The 17076-nt window shown below is 42.5% G+C and overlaps 1 protein-coding gene across 2 annotated transcripts; it reads right to left on the bottom strand.

Annotated features, from left to right (window-relative positions):
* Positions 1-207: 207 nt before the first annotated feature.
* bet1l (Bet1 golgi vesicular membrane trafficking protein-like) lies at positions 208-4613 on the bottom strand. 2 transcript variants are annotated; one of them, XM_071909789.2, is made up of 5 exons: positions 4580-4613; positions 4172-4257; positions 3411-3467; positions 785-2299; positions 208-738 (listed from the first exon to the last, which is right to left on the bottom strand). In XM_071909789.2, the coding sequence occupies exons 1-4, from the start codon at positions 4596-4598 to the stop codon at positions 2132-2134; spliced, it is 330 nt and encodes a 109-aa protein (XP_071765890.1). In that variant the 5' UTR covers positions 4599-4613; the 3' UTR covers positions 208-738; positions 785-2131. The 2 variants fall into 2 exon arrangements, with proteins under 2 accessions (XP_071765890.1, XP_071765889.1); XM_071909788.2 differs by lacking the exon at positions 4580-4613 and having other exon boundaries at positions 4172-4563.
* Between the last annotated feature and the right edge of the window lie 12463 nt (positions 4614-17076).

The raw sequence follows: 17076 nt of genomic DNA, 5'->3' as shown, positions 1-17076 counted from the left end.
CTTTTATATTATACTGTAATACATGCATAATACTTATATATTGTACTATAATATTTACATGAATTGATACTTCTTTAATGTACTATAATACTGACATGGTCAGCAGCTGGTAGTGATGTCAGATGCATCAACAAATATCTAGGTTTTGGATTTTATTAAAAATGAATGAAACAAGTATGAAATAAGGAGCTCACATCACACACAAAGTTCCACAAATAAAATCATTTATTACATCTGTATTAACAATATTAAATCTCATCTCAACTGTCCCATCTATTCACCATAACTGCAGTCCCTCCTACTCTGTGAGACACAACGGGAATGTTAGGAAACATACAAATTACATGTATGAAGTAAACAAATATATGAGGTGATACTATGTCCCTTCCACATTCATCCAGCAGGCTCGCAGCTCCACAGTAACCAAACAAAAAAATAAAAGGATAATTCAACCAATTTTCCCTCGAGGTGTTGTCCTAATGTTTAGAATGAATGATTATTTGAGTTATTGGGGAAAAAAACATCATCAAACAACATTTCTAGCACTAGAACCAGAAATAACCAAAACAGGGACACCAGCGTCCATTAATATCAGAGGAAACACTGTTGCAGTAGGACCAGAAAAATGCACAACATTATTATCCATACTGACAGGTGACTGACAGGTGAATACACAAGGATCATGTATGAAGAGCTACCGGATGTCTTCTCCTAGTCAAACCATCACAACCTGTCTGACTGGTAGACTGCAGCTGACTTGGTCTTGAAGCCAAAGCTAGAACGCATCATGTCTGGCTGCTCTGCTCATTAAAACCAGTCTGTCAGCCAGACTTCATATCATCGCTGCCCAACTCACACACATCAGCAGCAAAACTAGTCATGTAGTCAAAAAGTTTTACTGTGATATCTTCAATAAATATGTGCATGGATAACTCTCTCATGAAACTGAGATGTTAGTTTCACAGACGGCATCAGTGGAATGGCTGCGGTCCAAACTGCCTGCTGTTCAGTATGAAGTGCAGACAGGCCTCTTCCTGTCATGAGGGCCTGATGACATCACACACTCATTTGCATATTAGTGGCATCAGCCGTACCAACTTCAGGTTGTGTTCGTAAGACCAATACCAGCACTGAAATGAACATGAAAATGAAAACCAGACTCTCTCATCAGACCAATAAAACTGAACTGAACAATTACAGGCTGAACTCCTCAGGCCTTGAATATTGGTAATCAAATTCAAGACATTTTAAGACCTTTTCAGGACCTGGAAACACCCTGAATATGTTGCCAAATGCTTTGGGAGTCAACACACAGTTTACCCATGGTTTGGAAAAAAAAATTGCAGTCTGAAAAGTCACTGAATCCAGGACAAATTGGCCAAGGTGGAAACAGTCTGTCTTCTAGCCAATCAGCATAGTCAGAAGTCTGCCAGACTGTAAACAAGAGAAGCTGCTTCCATCTTCACTGAAAACACCGTCAGGCAGACTAGACTGCATGTGTTTTGGCTGGGAGTCGATGTGAGTCTCACATTCAGACCAATATCTTTTATGTGTGATTTAGACTAAACAACGTCATGTTTCAGGTGTTGGTAAGCTACAGAGAGCGGCGTGAGATCCAGACGGGTCGTTAAATGAGTAAAAATACAACTTTGTTTGGCAGGTGTTCCCGTTTCACACATGCATAGTATCATAACATTGTAATTTTAGACAGCAGACAGGAGTCTCTACAGGCTGCAGCATGTGCGGTATCCCTCCCTCCTCCTCCACTTTCTTTGGCTCCGCCCACACAACCGGTGAGACGTCTGCTGCCGTTTCTTCTGCTTTGCAAACTACCAAGTTGTTATCAACGTCCTCTGCTGGTCGGATGCTGCATCGCAACAAAAGTCAAGCGATTCAAGGTAACGTTTCGATTCAAGCTTTGTTTGTCTGTTTGTTGTTTTTTCGGCGCAGAAAAATCCTTGAAGATTAGTCTTTACAACAACAAATATCGAAATATGGGAATTGGCAACATATGTCTACAGCAACATATGTGTATTTTTTTTCCATACTTTTGTCTAATTGTCCAATTCCAGATCTAGAAGAACTTCCGCTCTTCCAGACTGTGGGAACCTGTGAGATCAGTCCTGGCTGTTCAGCTCTGGATCCTGGACACCAGGTAGTACAGCAGGAAGAAGGCCACCACGAGTCCCACCGACACGTAGCACAGGATCTTCCTGTTGTCCCGGCTGGACCGCACCATGGTGGAGAATCGCTTCACGCTGCCGGTCAACAGGCCCGTCGCACTGAGGAAGTTGGAGTCCTTCAGGGGACAGGAGACAGGAAGGAGTCACACATCATGGTGGGAAACTGAAGGCTGGTGAATCATCAACCAGCTGCAGACAGAGTCTATTCTAAAGATCTAGATGGCTGGTGAATTTTGAGGTGTATCAGTATTTACCAAACACAAAGACATGTTTCTTATGCAGCAGCTTATTTTTCAGAAACTTAATGCCAAGTTATACTTCTGTGTTAAAGTGCCACCATTGCTACAGTGTAGGCGTCTCCGGCGGTGCGAGCAGTTATGGTTCTGCTTAGTGATTCTGCGTGTAGACCACCAAAACTCTACATGGCTGTGCGTAGGGCTGAACGATTTTGAAAAAATATCTAATTGTGATTATTTTGACTGATATTGCAATTGCGATATGATTTGCGATATTAGAGGGAATGATAGTTTTTACATCATTATTCTCATTTTCATTGAAAAACGTATTAAAATGATTATGGTGTGATTTTTGCGGGGATCTGTAACAAACAAAGATGTTTTCTTAAGTCTGTAGAATATGATGTGTAGGCCAGGACATCTCTGCAGCACGACAATATTTAATTTAAAATGGTATTTTGACACACATTTCGCCTTTAACAAATATTGCGCTTCCTGCAATTTTAAAATTGCAGTAGGCCATATTGCGATTTCGATAAAATTTCGATTAATTGTTCAGCCCTAGCTGTGTGGTGCTTTGTTAACACAGAAGTAATAACAGAAGAAGAATTGAATGAATGAATGAATTCAGTAACATCTGGTAGTCTTTATAATTTGTGGATGAATTGTCGTACAAATTAACACATCTGAACCTCCTCAGCTCGTCTCTCTTCCATCTGCTCCATGTCGTCTTCACTAACAGTGGAAATCAACCGGTAGGAGGAACTACCAAGCGGGCCAATCACAGCTCTTGTGGTCTTGTGTCGCCCAGTTACATGTTTGGAGAGCTGCAGGTAAGCTACAGCGGCACTGCAAAGACTTATGATATAGCAACGGCGTAGCTTTGACGCAGAAGTATGAATTGGCCTTTAGAGTGCTTTTAATGAAGTAAAACAAGCTAACAGCACTACAGGTTTACATGGGCTCACATCATCCCACCTGAGCCACTTACCATGCCGTCCAGATACATGTTCTGATCCTCCGCCTCCTTGTCAATGTCGTAGGCAAGCTTTCAAAGTAAAGGATATAACAAAGCATCACTGACCTGTATGCTCTGGACATACACTACATTAACAACCAGGGCAAGATGTAGAAATTATAGTATTTATAAAAAAGAAGGCACAGTGAGAATGTGTGAACCTCTGTACTTTACACCAGGCTACTCAGACTGAGCTGAGTGTGATACAGCAGTGTTTTAACTTGTCAGCACATCATAGCAGCCTAACAGGTCTCCAGAGAGTTTCATATAACAACATCCTTTCTCTACAAGCATATTTTCTATTGATCACAGTATACAGCAATTTGTGTTTGGCTGTTAGACTCAGGAGAGAACACGTCATGACTGACGTTCATGTCAGACAGGTTATTAATAAGTGGCATTAGGCTCCTTCATGTGCACACAGACCGTGTATGCATATTACACAGATTATAGTTCCCCTTTTCTCCTTAAACCCATCTTGTTACATACAAGTTCAATAATGTATTATTCCCCCACCCCTCCTTTAACATATATATGAAATAAGAATAAGAATATCTATATGAAACTCTATCTATGTGTCTATCTATAACAACAGCATACAATATAACATATTAAGATGGTTTGGACAGACTGCTGAGATCTACCCTGACTATAATCAGTGTCATTATTTAATATAATGTATCTCAAAGCTAGTTCCACGTCATGTGAATTTCCTCTTCCACAGTGTTACATACCGACTTCAGTCTGGAGACTTTGGTCGCCAAGTTGTCAGCCAAAAGCTTATTTTCGGCATCCAGCATATCATCCACAGCACCATGTCCTGTACAACCAAACACCAGTGAAACAATCAGTGTTGTCACAAGCCATACAAACATGAAAATGTGTGAATTATTGTTCTGAACGAGTTACAGAAACGCAACTACTATTAGCTGATTAGCTAAAGGCAATAACGTAGCTACACAGCTAGCTAACGCTAGCTAACCGACAAACTTGTTTTCCTCTGGTGTAAGGCAGTAGCCTATACATTACACCTAATACTCAAACACATTCCCTTCATCTACACAAACAGATGGTACTGGACAGCGTTAACGGATAAGCGTTTACTTTATACAAAAATAAAACTGAATACGTGTCATATTTACCTCGGTTCCAGTCGGCCATAGTGACTGTTATGTTGTTTGTACGGAAAGCCGTAGCGGCCAGCTGCTTCCTCCTCGTTCTTCTTCTTCATGTGCAAATTCGGCAGACTAGATGCCCATTGGCTTGTTGCTGCCTGCCACAGTTTGTTATGAGTATTACATTCTTCTTCACTCCCATTCACTCCCAGGTGCAGGCCGGTTGAAGCTGAGGTTTGACACTTATACTGATGTTCCACAGCAAGCTCTTTCATCGTGTGATAAACCCGCATAATATTCTTATAATATATTATATTCTTGTTCTCTCTTCTACATATTTCAAGCAGAAATCCAGAATGATAGCCTACTGTGTTTGTTTGCTTATGTTTTATGTTGTACACTGTGTGCATCATTGTATTTGGTGACTGATTATAGTTAGATCTAGGTAGGCTTGTCTTTGATAAGTGCTTTGAGACAGGGCTGTATCAATAAATCTGAGTTGATGATGAAGGCTCTCTGGAACCACAGCTTTCACCCAGTCCGTCTTCATGCTTTCCAATGCCAGTTAAACCCCACGCCAAACCACCATGTCCCGGTCTTAATCTGCTCACACTGACTCTCTTGTATACTGAAATAATGGTGTCTCTTCTTGTCCTTCTCCCACTCCCACTCCTCTTCCTCCTCCTCTTCCAAGATCCCTAATGGCTAAAACTTACAAACAGCTCACATCTCACTTCAGCCAAAACACACAAACCAACCAAAAACACAACCAAGCAGGAAGACACGACTGAGCTGAACCAGAGAAACTACTGTTTACTCTTTTACATTTCCATGTTCTGTCTTTCCCCTGCCAGCTCTGTTACTCTCATTCACACCAAGTAACTTATACTTTTATCCTCAAGCAGTGAGACTTTACCAAACTCTACTGGCTTAAAGGTTCAGACTGTGAAACTAAATACTATGAAACTGAAAGGTATCAGCAGCACCAAACATGTAGAAAGCACAGCAGGCAGACCTGATCAAACCTGCTGGTACAGGGAAACTGTAGGCAACAAAGCTGCATCAAACCATACAGGAGATCCAGACACACATACACACACACACACACACACACACACCGTCACCTGGCTTCCACTGAATGCCTCTGCCATGTAAAATGTTAATGAGTGTTTCCATCAACCTTTAAAGCCTGTTACGTTATTATTTATTATTTGACGGTCCGGTGGTTGGAGACAGACTGCTGACACTGGACTCTCACTGTGCAGGAGGCAGAGGTAATGATAAAACAACAAGGTGAACTTTACAATGCGGTAATGTTAAAACAACAGAAGAAACAAAATGCTGAATTTTATAATGTGGTAAGTAAGTCTCAAATCCAAAAAAAGACAAAATGCAAGAAATGCAAAAAATGACTCAGGTGCATCAATTCAAAAACTCAGAACATAGAAGATCAAAAGAAATGTGAACACTATAAAGATAAAAAAACCAAAAAAACAAAAGGAGGCCAGCTGATGCAAAAATGCAAAAATGTATTTACATGGCGGCAAGGTGAAAAAAGGTGCAAAAATAAAAGTGCACAAACAGAAAACGTTTTGGTCAAAAGGGAATCATCAGTTCACTTTATAATGCAGTAATGTTAAAACAACAAGGTGAACTTCATGTGATAATATAAAAAAAAACAAGAAACTTTACAATGTGGTAGTGGCTGATCTAGAGTCAGCAGGCTCTGATAACTCGGCTTCCCGGGGTCGAGGGAGCGAGCTTACCCAGAATGCATTGTGATCGCTCATAATCTCCTGTGGTTGAACCAACATGGCGGAACGAGTGATATAAAAGTGCAAGTAAACAAACAATATTCAGAGAAGTTAATCTTATTTATGAAATCCTCATCGCTCTGTGGAATTATTATTACTATTATTAATTACTAGCCCTCCCCGCCAGACACACACACACACACACAGAGTTGGCTGTTGTCTCTAGGGGTGTGGCTTAATCTCAATATGGGCCGGCCCCGCCCACAGGGCTAATCTGTGCATATGTCCTTAAAAGCACTGATGCTGTTTCCTCTTCAATTATTAAGCTTCTTCAGCAGCTTTAAGCCATGGAGAGGAAGATTAGTGAGGTTATTCTCTCTCTGTGTGTGTGTGTGTGTGTGTGTGTGTGTGTGTGTGTGTGTCTGTGTATGTGTGGTGTGTGTCTGCGCGTGTGTGACAGGTTGTATTTGTGTGTTTTAATGAGATGCTGTAGCCTCGCTGTGACTTTATGGAGGTGACCCCCCCCCACCCCCCCCCCTCCCCCTTGTGACTCACCAGCCTTACAGGTCAAAGGTCAAACACTATCATACTAATGTGAAACAGAGATGTCATCCTGTGTGTAAGTGTGTTCACATCTGTGCACATGTGTGTGTGTGTTTTTATGTGTCTGTTTCATGTCTGTGCTATATATATATATATGAGTGTGTGTGTGTGCTTAATCCTGCTGTGTCTGTATGTGCTATAATCCGCCTCTGTGTGTGTGTGTGTGTGTGTGTGTGTGTGTGTGTGTGTGTGTGTTTGCATGTGCGTGTGTATTTGTGCAGCAAAGTGTAATCCTCCTCCATCTTTGTGCACGTGACAGTGTGTGTATATGTGCATGGAAGTGTGTGTGTGTGTGTCACGTGTGCATGTGTGCCGCCTTACGTCAGCATGCGTCACAACCGTATGTGTGTGTGTGTGTGTGTGTGTGGGGAGGTGGGGGTCCCACTGGTATACTGGTCCATCAGACTCCAGTCTGTCTCTGTCTCTGTCTCTTTCACTCACTCTTCTCTCTCTCTCTCACTCACTCTTCTCTCTCTCTCTCTCTCTCTCTCTCTCTCTCTCACTCACTCCTCTCTCTCTCTCTCTCTGTCTCTCTCTCTCTCGCTCTCTCTCTCTCTCTCTCTCTGTATGTAATCCTGTCTGGCTCGCCGGCCGGACGACCGACCACTCACCCTGCGTACTTTAAGAGTGTGTGTGTGTGTGTGTGTGTGTAGTGTGCATGAGAAGCGAGTGGCTGACGGACAGGCGGACCTTTCCCTCCGACACTCCTCACCTGTAAGTGACTCCGCCTGCATTTTTAATGAGCTGTCAGTCCTGTGGAGCATCCCAGTTATTTCCTGTTTATCCAAATGATCAGACTAAGGAATCATTAACTGTTGTGTACGTGTGTGTGTGTGTGTGTGTGTGTGTGTGTGTGTCTGCACAGAGAAAGACCACACACATGTGCACAGAGTGAAGTTGGTAGGTCAGTAAGGTCCGGCTGTATGACTGTATTGAAACTGCAGTGAGTTTTTAAGTGAGTGTAGTCTGTTAGCTGTTTGTTGGACATTGAGTGATAAGGGGAAACAGTCTAACTGCCTGTTGTGTTTTGTTGTAGAGTATCTCCCTGGGTTTTTGTAGAGTTAGGGTTAGAGTTGGGTTATTTTGGTCCAGATGGCTCACTGGCATTACAGAGTGATGGGCAGGATCACACTGTCAGACATCTGCAGACAGAGTCTGACAGGGCATCAATGTTGGAGAATTTCTGTGTTCTGATTGTGTGTAAACTATAGGATTTCTCTTTTAGTGCGTTTACTGTCAGACCAAACACTTCAGTTCAGGTCAGTTCAGTTTAATTCAATTCAGTTCAGTTCAGTTCACACTTTCTCTGTCTCTCTCTCTCTCTGTCTCTCTCTCTCTCTCTCTCTCTCTCTCTCTCTCTCTCTCTCTCTATGAGATCTGGCTTTTTAATACCAAACGCTGTGAAAATTTTGAACTATTTTGGGATTGCTGGAGGGCCAAAAAAGGGTATTTTGTTCTTCTTTTGTTTGTTTCAATGGTGGGAGATGGGGAAGACCCAGATAAGTGTCTTTTGCCGGCAGTACACTTCCCATTCTACGGCCAGGATTAAGGGGGCTGTTCGGATCCTTGAGCAGAATATAAAGGACATTGAGAAGCAGATGGCGGTCTGCTTCCGGGAATCTGGGTGGCACAATGATCTAAGCCCAATACCATGTAAACGTGACATCCTGGGTTCGAATCCAGTCCAGGACCTTTATCACATTGTTTAGCTGTCATCCTCCTCTCATGCAAAAAAAAAAAATCTTTGAGTGTGATCTGCTCATGCAGGAAAGTCCTTATGTGAGGAGTTTGCTGCTTAACAAATGTCAGGAGCTTCGGCGGGAAAGGGTAAAGGGAATGCTGGTGAGAGTTCATTTTACAAGCATGAAGGACACGGAGGCTGCTAGCTCTTTCTTCTTCAATCTGGAGAGGTCAGTAGGTCAGTAGGTCTCCGGCTTCTGGATGGGAAGATGACCATGGTCCCAGCTGAGATGAGGAAGTATGCAGTGGATTTCTACACTGACCTCTATAGGGTGGAGGACTGTGATTGGTTGTACACTGCAGAGCTTCTTGCCTCAGCTGGGTCCAGAGGAACAGGCTGCCTTGGACTCTGAGCTCAGCTTGGAGGATCTCCTGGTGTAGACCGGCTTCCTATAGATTTCTATAAGCACTTCTGGGGTATCTTGGGGGCACATTTTCTTGGGGTGTTGCTTGAGTGTTTTAAAGAGGGCATGCTACCAGCCTCCTGTCAACGATCAGCTCTTTTCCTTCTACCCAAGAAGAGAGACTTAGCACTTTTAAAGAACTGAAGGCCTGTGTCTCTCTTATGTGCTTCCAAGGTTCCGGCAAACAGACTTTCAAGAGATTATGGTTCACAAGGATCAGTCATATTGTATCCCTGGCAAATCCATCATGGACAATATTTGTCTTTTGGGTGAAATGATGGATGTATGCAACAACTTTGATCTGGATATTTTCATTTTATCCTTGGACCAGGAGAAGGCTTTTGATTGTGTAGATCAATGTTTCTCAACCCAGTCCTCAAGTACACCTGTCCTGCAACTTCTAGCTCCAACTCTACTCTTGCACACCTGATTCAATTAAGGTGACATGGGAATGTGAGTTGGAGCTAAACATTGCTTGAGAACTGGGTTGAGAAACACTGGTGTAGATCACAGGTTTTTGTTTACAACTTTGCAGGCTTTTGGTTTTGGGGAGGGGTTCATATCATGGGTGGGACTGTTGTACAGGGGAGCATCATGCATGGTTGATGCAAGGTGGGGGTAGCACTGAGCCATCCTGTTGCCATTCAGACAAGGCTTAGACAGGGCTGCTCCATCTCTGGCCAACTGTATAGATTAGCTATAGAACCTTTGTTATGTATGGATAAACTTGGTGGGCTCTCCCTACCTGGGTTACCACAGAGCCAGCCTTTGGTTGCATCTGCTTATGCTGATGATATAAATGTTTTTATCAATGACTCAGGGGGACATGGAGATTCTAGTAGATAGTCTGGGGTTGTATGAGAAGGCCTCCTCTGCAAAGGTAAACTGGTAGAAGGGTGGGCACCCAGTCTGCCTAGGGCTCTTGGGTGGAGCGAGAGTGAAATTAAAATTCTAGGAGTGTTTCTAGTTGTCCCAACTGCATTGGCTGCTACCCCATCTGTCATATAGGGGAAGAGTTCTGGTTACCAATAACTTAGTCGCCTAAACCTTATGGCTCAGATTCATTGTTCTACTTGAGGAGGTGCAACAGACTATTGTGGAGTTGTTTTGGTCTGGACAGCATTGGACCAGGGCTGCCCTCTACCTACCAGTGGGGGATGGGAGGCAGGTCCTCATGAACTTCCCATTCAGGGTGATGGCTTTCAGGCTCCAAGCGGCACAAAGACTTTTGTGTAGCTGTGGACTGAATTGGCTGGCCATTTTATAGATCTGTCTTGCAGGCATGGGGATATAGCTGTTTGAGGAGCTGTTGTTTTGCAACAACTTCATAAAGACAAGGACTCTGACATCTGCCAGCCTGCATTCCAGCCGGCGGGAGGCAGGCTGTGTTAAGCTGGGCCACCTGATGAAGGCAACATCAACATCCTTGATAGGAGTCTTTGGAGAGAGGGCTGGTATCAGGTCCTCAAGGCTGCTGCACAGGGTTGTGGAGGCGGTCCATGTGTCCCTGCCAGGGCCTCTTACAGCGTTTGCTGAAAACTGTACCCTCTCTGACTAATGGGATGATGATTGTGAGTATGTTTTCCCATCCCTGAATGTTGCTCCTGCAGTGGGGGAGTGGCAGGAAGGGGTGGGGCAGACGGCATATTACATCTGTGTAAAGGTGTTGCACTTACGCTCTCTGACAGGGATGAAGGCGACAAAGTGGACTGAGTTTTTTGGTCCAGACATTTCCCCAAAAGGCTGCTGGTGGTCTCTGTACAAGCCACCCATTGAGAAATGGACGGCTTGTACATGGGCTAATATCTACAAACAGACGTGGCTAAACTAAACCTTTACCCTGACTTATGCTGGCTGACCAGAGCACTGCAGGGTGTAGGTGGAGGGTGTCAGGGAGCAGCAGTGGCTGGAGGTGCTGGCTGACCAGAGCACCGCAGGGTGCAGGTGGAGGGTGTCAGGGAGCAGCAGTGGCTGGAGGTGCTGGCTGACCAGAGCACTGCAGGGTGCAGGTGGAGGGTGCTGTATAAGCTGCACCTGACATAGAAGGTCAGGTGACCTACAGTGGAGGATAATTCATGGGGCCCTGGAGACCAACAGCTTTTTAGCACGGGTGGATGGAGGGGTGGGGAATGAGTGTCCTTTCTGTACAGCAACAGAAACACATACTGTATATTTTATGAGTGTCATTGTATTGCAAATCTGTCGGTGCTAACTGTACTATGTGATAAGTTGAGGGAGACGTTCAACACTGCAATGTTCATTTTGGGGCCTGTGTATTATCTCTCTCTCTCTCTCTCTCTGACTCCCTCTCTCTCTCTCTCTCTCTCTCTCTCTCTCTCTGACTCCCTCTCTCTGACTCTCAATTTCAACTTCATTCTCAACATGCTTTATTGGCATTACATCCATTTGTGTTGCCAAAATGTCTAGAGGGAAAGTAATAGTTAAAGGAAAAAGAAAGACAAAGGTAATAACAATAAAATCTGGTGATGACAATAAAGATTAAGTTTAAAAAGTGAACAAATATAGTCAAATGATTAAATATACAAATGCATAATGTACCCTATGATACAGTACCATGTTTATATTACGTACATGTAGCATGTTTGTATAAACAGATTCATGTGAGAAGCTCTATGCATGTTGTATTATTATACCATAATACAGGCAGCGTCATGAAGCCTGGAACAGCTTTTTCAAAAATTGGGATTTTTTTGTTCTTATGTTGTATGTTGCATTTGGGACATATGAAATGTATTTCTCTTTCAATGTCCAGGTGACACAGTGGCTCTGTCTCTCTCCAGTCTAACTGAATGTCTCTCCCTCACTGCCACTCCCTCTATCTCCAGTCTCACTGAATCTCTCTCTCTCTCTCTCTCTCTCTCTCTCTCTCTCTCTCTGTGGTTAACCTTCACACAGTAGCACAGCCATTGAAACAGATAATTGAGCAGATATTCATGTCTGTAGTTTGTTTCTTTCACAAGGTTGTTCAGTAGTTTCCATAGCAACCAAGATTGACAGGACAGGTCACTTCATTGTGCTGAACGGTTCACAGAGGAGACCGTTATGGAGTCATGAGGTACATATAATTACAGCTAGGCAAACTATTGAAAATGGAGTTCAATAAATCAATAGTAATTCAATAAGTTCAGTTAACTCTTACAGTGTGTCTGTGGTACTCAGCAGTGAGTTTAGAGTGACCTGATTCCTTATTGTACTTTATGGTATTGTTTAATCTTTCATGGTATCACTATAAAGATAACTGTACTATTAATCACTATAAAGTGATGAAATCCATCATGAGTTTTTATTTTTTTTGCTGACTGAGGTTATGAGGTTTCACCAGACACAAACATTATCTAGGCTACCCCAATAAGGGATGAACAAGGTTTATTCTGATCTGATCTTTCCCTCTTCCTCTTTCAAAGGATAAGTTTGGCGATTTTGGACCGATATATAATTTGTCGTAATTTGTAGTACTTGGACCCACAGACAATATTGGCTCCAGAGTCAGCTGTTGGTTGAAATGGTGAGCTCTGTTGCCTCTTGCTGCTGACAGTGAGTCCAAATGGGTTTCGAACCAACAGCATCACTGTGGTACCTTTGAGCATGGCAGCAGCCTACTGAGCTAGCAGGCTGCTTTATAACAATTATTACAGTAATACACTACCAGTCAAAAGTTTGGACACACCTGATTGAATGTACTATGTTTCTCATTCTCTTAAAGCCATTTTGATCTAAAGGCTTCTGCTTAAATGCTTGAAATTAGTACGACAAATATAAATAGTCAAGTTGATCCTATGTATGAATTTCTTTCCAAAGCCTTTCCATCAAGGCGGCTACTTTAAAGAATCTAAAAGATATTTTTGATTTGTTTAACACTTTTTTGGTCACTGTATAATTCCATTTGTGTTAGCTATTTCATAGTTTTGAAGTCTTTACTATTATTCTAAAATGTAGAAAATAGTAAAAATAAAGAAAAATGTGGTATGTCCAAACTGCTAGTGTATAAAAACCTGATAACGATAATCCACTGATTCTAGCCCTGCCTGTATTTCCCTATCATGAGCGGGTATTTGTTGCTTTAACAACCTAAAAGCGTTTTGATAGGCTCATGACTAGAGCAGGGGTAATCTCCACCAATCACAAGTGACCATATATTATCCCACGTGGACGTGTTTTATTGTGTGGGCTGTGTAGCACATTGCGCGAAATTTTGAAGAGGCGACGACCTACAATGGAGATGAAAAGGTAAGAGAAGCAAGCAATTGTGTGCAAAGTGTGTGTGTGTGTGTGTGTGTGTGTGTGTGTGTGTGTATGTGTGTGTGTGTGTGTGTTATTTGCGCTGGGATTTCTCCATAAATTGTCGGAAGCTACTGTGTTTTTTTGCTTAAGTAGCCTAGCTGCAGAAGCTAGGAGGCAATAATGTTTACTAGCTTGTAGAGTATAAGCTCATTCCTCTCAGTAAAAAAAAAGGCAAATAATGAATAATGAACTCTTTTATCAAATATGGTCAAAATATGTGCTTGGGGCATATCAGGCAACTGGAGTGTTTAGAGGGAATATACATATTTTACCATTCCCCAAACCAGTAAATCATACACTGGATTAAGCTACACTGGCAGCTCGGTAAGATCACCATAAAAGAATGACATATTTGATTACACCTTTTTCATGTTTTTTTTTTGTTCTCACTGGATTTAGTTGGCTGAGTAATGTTGATCTTAGTTTATTGATGGTGCTTACTCACTTGATTTGACTAGTGCTGCTGTCTGTTTCAGTGAAATCATACAGCAGAGCAAGGTGTCCAGAGGTTATCAGTAAATTCAATATCGAATGTAATAATGAACAGGCATAGAAAATAAAGCAATAAGCCCCAAGAGGCCGTGGTTTACAGTGATTTTAGAACAGCTAAGGGGCGTTGTTAGGCACAATGCGGAGCGGAGTATTAGCTTTTATAAAACGGTTACTACATATACCTGGCAAGGTTTCATAAAATAAACACACAGCAACAAAAAAAAAAATGCAATAATTTATTGATAACAAATAATCATTCTTCCGCCAAGCAATGTAGTTCTTCAGCGACATTTAGCAGAATCTTTGCCAAGCAACACACAGAAGCAGACACAGACAATTTGTTTGGCGCAGTAATACTGATGTGATGCGGTCACAGGTGTGTGTTTATAGAGTATTTTAAAACGGCTTCGAACGCAGCTCAGCCAATCATAATCAAGGACCGGAACTATCCGTTTAATAACGGTTAATATTGTTGCTGAATGACACTGACAAAACCGGATAAAACCGGATAAAACTGAATTACGAACGTGTACGCGCATACAATGTACAATAAAACCAAGACCGATCTGGCAACAACAAGACAGTTGATCAGGAAGGAGCCACATCAGGTCTGTCAGTCAACCGGTGTTAGCTAGCTAAGGCTTTGTAACTTCGGTGCTAATCTGTGTGAGACAAAAATATTTTTTGGCTAATATAATGGCCGGCTAATATTTCAGTAACAACTAGACTGGGCTCGCAGAACTGTGTTTTGCTTAAAAGGTTTGGAATTTATCAAGTTTGGTCAATGCTAAGGAACTGGCTAACGTTATCTCTACAGTGAACCTCGATCCCTAACATTGACATTACTGTTTGTACCACAGTGTGTTTGTAACAGCAATGACTAATCTATGTGTGACAAAAAAATATGTTTTGCTGGCGAATATTTTAGTAAACAACTAACATTAGACTGAGACTGTGTTTTATGTTTTTTGTCAGTTGAGATTTGAATCTCCATGAATCTCAATCTCAACTATCAACTGACTGACATGCACGCGCCTGAGAACGTTTGGCGGGAGGAGAGAAAGAGAGGGGGGCTTGTAGACTTTAAACTTCTTGCTTAGGCCTAGGCTATTTCTCAAAAAATGCCTACAGCATCTTTAAGGAAACATGCTCTAAATATCAATGAACTGTCACTTAGAAGACTTGGGGCTTTCCAGTTTTCTTTTTTTCATTAACATGAGTCACATTATGGATCTGTGTTTGTGGTCATAATTCAGTCATTACAGTACCATTTACGTGAATAATAAGCCATTTGTTGGAAGATTTAATCTCAAGTGCCTGACAGTAGGCTACAATGAGTGCATACAGAATATTTTTTAGCATGGGTGGCTCCTGTGGGAATCAAACCCCCAACCCTGGCAGTGTTAGTGCCTTGCTCTGCCATTGAGCTACACATAGACAGGCACACAGATGAGCGAGAATAGCATGAGCAGTGTGTTTTTACAGCGGTCAATGTCAAACTAAGGTGGCTGAAACAACAGCCCATCTGGAGCTCTGTGAGATTTGGCCGGTAAACTGTCTGGGTAGGTGAGTTCATTCTACCTGCACAGGTTTGTCCTGCAGGGTCCGCTGTGCTGCCGTGTCCCACCGAGGGACTGAACATTCCTAATTACATTAACAACTACAATCTCCTGTGGTCATTATGCGGACATCAAGCATGTAAGGAAGTCCAGCCTCAACCCTTTTCCCCCTCTGGGGATTGAGTCACCCACCTGTTCACCCCCGCGCTCCCAGCCTAACATGGTACGTTCCCTGGTTGTGATTCTGTGAAATTCATCAACTGAATTGTCTTTATGAGAGGACAACTGCAGTTCAGGCTGTACCAGAGCAGCGGAGCGGGCTGAATGGACGCTGCTGGTTCAACACAGCGGGGCTGCTGTTCTCTTCTTTCTACACAGTGCACCTCCCCTTCCCAGTCGCAGTAGTTCAACTCCAGGAGCTGCAGGCTGCAGCTCTGGCGCACACTGATGCCACAGATTGTCTAATTAGATTAAGCAAGGCTTTCCTGAGATAATCATTTAGCCAGCCCTTTTTTTCCTCCAATGAAGCCCGCTGTGATCGAGTATGTGCTCACTGAAGGTCAAATTATATTTCTAAGGAGAAGCGCAATTTGGGAATAACTGCCCACAGATCTATACGGACGCCTGTTGAAGTGCTGAGGGGCTTGGATGGGGTTATGGGGGAGTTTGTGGAGTTCTGTTTGTGACGCTGCCTCCTGTAAGCGGACTACCGGTAATACCTCCTGTTGCTAAGAGGAGGGCAATGGGGGGAGTTTTTGTAAGTAGAACCTTTATTTTTCTGACAATGCTGTACTACTCAAGTGGAACAAATGTCAAAGGCTCTCAGGTGTTGTGTTACTGCCAAAACTGGCTTTGTAAAGAAGCTGTTTATCTAGGGCTATTGCATAGAAAATTGTCCTTTGTCAATATAATGTTCATCAGTTATAGTCTGGAGTGGATAGGCTGCTGTTTTTGAGTGGTTGGTTGAATTTCTTTGCCCCTTTTCTAAGTTTTAGTGAAGGTCTCTTGTCTCCCTCCATCACAGTGTTTCACAGTGTTTTCTAGCAGCATTTGTTCAGCCTTTTCATCTTAAACATCATAATCAACACATCCAGTTTTTGCAACTTCAACTGTAGAGGGTGCTCACTGCGCTCCCTGTGCCCTGTAAATGTAGTTATATGCAATAAACAGCAAGGTTTTAACATAGAACCCAGCTGTTCTTTGATTTTTACATTCTTGAATACTGACTTCAGTTTTCAAGTCAAGCATGCACATTGGCCACAAAGCTAGTGCCTTCCTGTCAGTTTTAATTAACAGTAGTTTTAGTTCTTTTCTAAGGCTTGGTGTCAGTGTGTGTTGGACAGGTCTGCCACAAACAGGCTTCTCACTTCAAACAGATTAAGTCACAGATGACTGATTGACACAGATTAGAATTTAAGGCACATAGGTCATAACCTGTGAGGAAAAATGAAGGGTTTCATTTCAAAAACCTCTGTATCTTTGGGAAAAATGTTACCCAATGTTCATTGCTCAAATATGCAAGTGCAGTTATCCTCAAAAATACTTCTGTTTTGCACACAGAAGGGTACATGTCAGATTTTTCAGTTGGTGTTTATCTCTTCCAGTATATTTTGATTATTTCAATGTAAACAGGGGTCTATGCATGTATATTGATTTTTACAGGTTGTTTG

The sequence above is a fragment of the Centroberyx gerrardi genome, chromosome 4 (genome assembly GCF_048128805.1).
Source record: "Centroberyx gerrardi isolate f3 chromosome 4, fCenGer3.hap1.cur.20231027, whole genome shotgun sequence".
Lineage (NCBI taxonomy): Eukaryota > Metazoa > Chordata > Actinopteri > Beryciformes > Berycidae > Centroberyx > Centroberyx gerrardi.
This window is presented reverse-complemented; position numbering and strand designations above follow the sequence as displayed.